General features: G+C 51.1%; 1 protein-coding gene across 2 annotated transcripts; it reads right to left on the bottom strand.

The window, feature by feature from the left end:
* Positions 1-368: 368 nt before the first annotated feature.
* Positions 369-5,340, bottom strand: NEFL (neurofilament light chain). 2 transcript variants are annotated; one of them, XM_079328925.1, is made up of 4 exons: positions 4,123-5,340; positions 2,710-2,834; positions 1,746-2,059; positions 369-891 (listed from the first exon to the last, which is right to left on the bottom strand). In XM_079328925.1, the coding sequence occupies exons 1-4, from the start codon at positions 5,170-5,172 to the stop codon at positions 725-727; spliced, it is 1,656 nt and encodes a 551-aa protein (XP_079185051.1). In that variant the 5' UTR covers positions 5,173-5,340; the 3' UTR covers positions 369-724. The 2 variants fall into 2 exon arrangements, with proteins under 2 accessions (XP_079185051.1, XP_079185050.1); XM_079328924.1 differs by having other exon boundaries at positions 724-891; positions 1,743-2,059; positions 4,123-5,259.
* Positions 5,341-5,566: the final 226 nt, after the last annotated feature.

The following is a 5,566-nucleotide window of genomic DNA, read 5'->3' as shown; positions in this document are numbered from 1 at the left end:
CTAATTGCTCATCATGGTTTGATTTTAATGTCATTTTTGAAGATATTCTTTGCTCCAATATATTTTTGAAGATGTTCTTTGCTCACCTACACCCTCCATTGTTCTTCCCTCTCCTCACTGATCCCCCCCCAGACACTGAACAATTCCTGCCACAGTTTAACAGCCACATTTGCCTTTTCCCCTCTGTACTGGTTTGATAAAATTCCCATTTTTCAGAAGGGGGTTTGTGCTTCAGCCAGTGAGACCCATCCCAGCCACCACCAAATTTATAAAATGTGACGAGATTTTTTTTTCCCACTTTAATTCACCAGATGAGCAGGACAAACCCCTTTATTAACCCTTTAGTGACACAGGACACACACAGGGGCTCCGTGTAAGCATTTCTGAACTTTATTGACAGCTTTATTGCACATACTTGATGAAGCCTCCATTCCCCCACCCACCGTTTCCAGAATTATTTTAAATGCAAGTTACACTTAACCTTTCATTCCCACCACTTGTATTTATTTTTTTTTTCCCCCTCCCATTTGAAATGTCGAGGTTCTGGGTCAGCCAGGATTAGCCCTGAGCTGGGAACCATGCAGCACTCGGGGAGCAAGCCTTGGGTGCTCTGCAAGCAAACTCAGACTCTGCAGGGGACAAACAGCAGAATCAGGGGCTGGAGCCTCAGTGGGTTCAGGGGTGAGATGCTGAGTGCTCAGTCTCTGGGTTCTGCTGCCCCAGCTCAGGCTTTCTTCTTGCCTTCACTCTCCTCCTTCCCTGCTGCTTCTTTCTCCTCCTTCTCCTCCTCAGCAGCTTCCTGGGATTCCTCCCCTTCTTCTGCTGCTGTTTCTTCCCCTTCTCCTTCCTCTTCCTCACCCTCTTTGGTTTCTTCTGATTCCTCCTTAGCACCTTTGAAGGACAGAATATTTCACATTCCTGATTCCAGCTCAGTGGGAATACCCTTCAACCCCACAGGTTTTGGCAGCTGCTACAAACAAATTTCTCCCGAATTTCAAGGGGAGTGAAACATTTCATAAAAACAAATCATGGCCTTGAAAATTATCAGCTCTGGACTCAGTGCTCAAAGCCTTATCCAAAGTGAATTATCCTTCACAGCTCTCCAATAGCTGTAATTTCACTATAATTAAATTTTGCACTAATGGAGCTCTCCTAGTTCAGCTGCAGAGAGGTGAGGTTGAACCCAGCAATCCCACCCCACACATCACCTGCTCTTCTCATTATCTCAGGCTGCTCTCTGGGAATTCATATTTAGCTCAGGATGTCCTTGATCCTGATTTTTGAGGATTTGAACATCATCACTGGGGCTTTTGAAAACCTATAATCTTCCCGATTTGAACACTTGACCTCACCTTCCATTCAATATTAAACTTCCCTGGGAAATGCTTAACACCCCACCACCCTTTCCCTCAATGGGAGTAGAAAAGAGCTTTAATAATTAATTTAATAACTGGCGTTTAAGAATTGGGGGGTTAAGAATTGGGGGGTTAAGAACTGGGATCTAAGAATTGGGATCTAAGAATTGGGAGGTTAAGAATTGAGGGGTTGAGAATTGGGGTTTGAGAATTGGGGTTTGAGAATTGGGATCTAAGAATTGGGGGTTAATAACAGGTTTAAGAATTGGGGTTTAAGAATTGGGGTTAAGAATTGGGGGGTTAAGAACTGGGGTTTGAGAATTGGGGTTTGAGAATTGGGATCTCTGGGGTTTAATGGGTGCAGCACGAATAAAACAGATTTTAAACTACCTTCCTCCTCTTCTTCACCCTCTTCTCCTGCTTCTTCCTCGCCTTCCTCTTTCTCCTCCTCCTCCCCCTCCTCTGCAGGAGCTGCCTTGGCTTCTCCTGCCTTGGCAGCCTCGATGGTCTCCTGGATTTCAATCTGCTCCTCCTGCACGTGGCTGGAGTAGTAGGAGGGGAAGGGGCGGCTGCCCAGCAGGTAGGAGCTGGCCTGGAGCCCACTGTAGCTGCTCCTGCCAAAGCTGGAGCTCTGGCTGTACCCACTGGTGATGCTGCCCACGCTGGTGAAGCTCAGACGGGTCTCTTCCCCTTCCAGAAGTTTCCTAGCAGGAAAAAAAAAAGAAAAATCCCCAAGCTGGTTGTGCTGCAGCAGGACTCGGTGTTTAATAACCCGCATGTGGTTATTAATTAAGGGTTGGGTTTGCATTGTTTTCTTGGCATTATTTCATCCATTAGGGGGTGAATTAATATTTTTCCTTTCCCCCTCTAGGATCAGGTTCCTGCATTTTGTCACCCTGCAGCTGTAGCAATTTGCTGCTGAGCTGCAGGACAAGGTCTGGAGCTGCTCTCTCACTATTCCCCCTTGTGGCTTCCACAGAAATTCTGTTCCAGCATCAAAACCTCTTAATATCTGAGACAAACCATCACAGTTATTTAGCAGCAATTCGACTGGAAAATATTTAATTTGTAGATTTATAATTTAGAAAAAAAAACCCTGTTCTTGAGGGATTTCCCATTTTGAGAATGACTCATTCTACTGAGAAATTCCATTTATCCAAATCTCTTCCCTGAGTACAGAACAGGTATTTTATCTTTAAGGATGGAGAACTGAAATAATTTCTTGCCAAGCTAAAAATTCTGTATGCACTGATTAAAGTCTGCCACAAATCTATGAAAATTTCTGCTGGGGGAATGATAAATAATCTGAATTCTCCTGCAAATTTCTGGCTCATTAAAACATCCCCCACCATACCTGTAAGCTGCAATTTCAATGTCCAGGGCCATTTTCACATTGAGCAGATCCTGATATTCCTTCAGGTACCGAGCCATCTCACTCTTTGTGGTTCTCAGCTCATTCTCCAATTTGTTGATTGTATCCTGTTGGATGGAATAATATTGACAGTCCAGCAATAATCACAAGGGATTTCTCCATTCCTTTTAATTTAATCCTGCTCTAGCAGACAGAAACTGCACAGCTCCCACTCCACCCTCAGCCAAAAATCCTCATTTAACACCTTGAAAACCTGGCAGATTTTCCACTCCACATTATTCCAGCCCTATTTAACACACAGAGCCCAATTTTCTGGTACCCAAGTGCTAAAGCATCCGTGAAATTGGTGCATTGTTTCATTTTGATTTTGGCTTTTATGTGCTTTTTCTAATTTTAGTTTAGGGATATCCATTGATGTTCCTTGTGGATCCCTTCCAGCTCGGGATATTCTATGATTCTGTGATTTTTTTGTTATATCAGGCTGTATCATTACATGGACAAATGATATTGGGCTCCATCAGGGGCATTTTAAATTCTGATTTTATAACTCCTCACACTTTAGATAAGCAGTACCAGGAGCCATGTTCCCATTTCTGGGATGATTTTGGTAATCCAGATCCTGGTTTGGGTCTGTATTTACACACCACACCCTGTCCAGCTCTGTGCCATCCTGCACTGTGATTTTAGGGTGATTTATCTGCAACCCAGGCACAGCACAAACCAGGAGTGATGCTTCCAACAACCCCCCAAACCTGATCCCTCATCTGTGAGGGGCTGCAGAGCCCCTCAGCAAATCCTGAACCCTGCAAACCCCAGTGTCTATTCCTTCACCTGCAGAGCCCAGAAAACCCAAAATCCATCTTTTCATTTTCAGAACCCTTCAAACCCAACATCCATCCCTTCACCTGCAGAATCATTCAAACCCCGACATCCATCTTTTCACCTGCAGACCCCAAAAACCCCTGAGACCCCTCACCTGCAGAACCCTGTAAAACCTGACCCCTGTCACCTTCAAACCCCATCATCCTTGAATTTACAGAACCCTCCAAACCCCATCATCCTTGAATTTTCAGAACCCTCCAAACCCCATCATCCTTGAATTTTCAGAATTCTCCAAACCCCATCATCCTTGAATTTTCAGAACCCTTCAAACCCCATCATCCTTGAATTTTCAGAACCCTCCAAACCCCATCATCCTTGAATTTTCAGAATTCTCCAAACCCCATCATCCTTGAATTTTTAGAACCCTCTAAACCCCATCATCCCCTCACCCGCAGAACCCTCCAAACCCCAAAATCTCTCGACCCGCAGCATCCCGCATCACCCCACCATCCCCTCCCCGAAGGACCCCGACCCTCCTCCCCTGCAGGATCCCCTCCACCCCCCACCCCTCACCTGCAGCGCGGAAATATCCGCGCTCTGCTTCTCTTCCAGCTCCTGCAGCTGCTTCTCCAGCGCCTCGTTCATGCCGCGGGTGGCTTCGATCTCCAGCGTCTTGGCTTTGAGCAGGCGGCGGCTCTCGGACACCTCATCCTTGGCGGCTCGCACGGCGTCCGTGTTTTTGGCAGCGCTCTCGCTGAGCACGGTGAAGCGGCTGCGGAACCATTCCTCGGCGTTCTGCATGTTGCGCGCCGCCAGCTTCTCGTACTGAGCGCGGATGTCGCGCAGCGCTGCCGACAGGTCGGGCTTGGCCGACACGTCCATCTCCACCGACAGGTGAGCGTACTGGATCTGCGCCTGCAGCTCGGCCAGCTCCTCTTCGTGCACCTTCTTGAGGAAGGCCAGCTCGTCCAGCAGGCTGTCCACCCGCTTCTCCAGCTCCGCCCGCGCCAGCGCCGCCTCGTCCGCGCCCTTGCGCACCTCCAGCAGCCGCGCCTCCGCATCCTCGCGGCTCAGCACCTCCTCCTCGTAGCGAGCCTGCAGCCCCCGCAGCGTCTCCTCCAGGCTCTCCCGCTCGCCCTGCAGCGCCTGCTTCTCGCTCGTCGCCTCCTCGGCGGCCAAGCGCAGCTCGCGGATCTCCTGCTCGTACAGCGCTCGGAAGCGGGAGGGCTCGGCGTGCTTCTGCCGCAGCACCAGCAGCTCGGCCTCCAGCACCTTGTTCTGCTGCTCCAGCTCGTGGACGCGCTCGATGAAGCAGGCGAAGCGGTCGTTGAGGTCCTGCAGCTGCGCTCGCTCCTGGCTGCGGATGGACTTGAGGTCGTTGCTGATGGCGGCCACCTGGCTGAGGTCCAGGCTGTCCACCGAGTGCAGCAGCGAGCCCGAGGCGCTGGAGGTGGCGTAGCTGCGGCGCACGGACACGGAGGACACGGGCGCGGACAGGCTGGAGTACGCGGAGCGCGCAGAGCCGAAGCCGCCGCCGCTGCGCACCGACACATGGATGCGCGGGCTGTCCGCGTAGCGCCGCTTGTAGGACGGGAAGAACGGGTCGTAGCCGTACGAGCTCATGGTTGCGGGGGCTCCGGTGGCTGCTCTGCGGCGGGCGACGCCCGCATCCCGGTATTTATGCGCGGGGAGGGCGGGCGGAGCGCGCTCCGGGCGGGGACGGGGCGGGGCGCGGCGACATCGCTGCGGGGACGTGGCGAGCGGAGCGGTCCAGGCATCGCTGAGAGGAGGTGGCGAGCAGAGTGGTGCAGACATCGCTGAGAGGAGGTGGCGAGCAGAGTGGTGCAGACATTCCCTCACTGCTGTGATGCCCTGAGCGGCACGGGCCGGACCTCGCCCGGTGATGCCCGGACAGCTCCGGGTGTTTTAACAGTGAGAGGATGCCCGGACAGCTCCGAGTGTTTTAGCAATGAGAGGATGCCCGGACAGCTCCCGGTATTTTAACAGTGGGAGGATG

The sequence above is a fragment of the Erithacus rubecula genome (genome assembly GCF_903797595.1).
Source record: "Erithacus rubecula genome assembly, chromosome: 29".
NCBI lineage: Eukaryota > Metazoa > Chordata > Aves > Passeriformes > Muscicapidae > Erithacus > Erithacus rubecula.
Note: the sequence above shows the minus strand (reverse complement) of the source record. Positions and strands in the feature narration are given on the sequence as shown.

Excerpts from the sequence above, each read along its gene's own strand:
- NEFL (XM_079328924.1), bottom strand. The coding sequence starts at position 5,172 with ATGAGCTCGTACGGCTACGACCCGTTCTTCCCGTCCTACAAGCGGCGC. Across the intron at positions 2,835-4,122 it reads CGGATATTTCCGCGCTGCAG|GATACAATCAACAAATTGGA; the intron begins GTGAGGGGTGGG and ends TCCATCCAACAG. Across the intron at positions 2,060-2,709 it reads ATTGAAATTGCAGCTTACAG|GAAACTTCTGGAAGGGGAAG; the intron begins GTATGGTGGGGG and ends TTTTCCTGCTAG.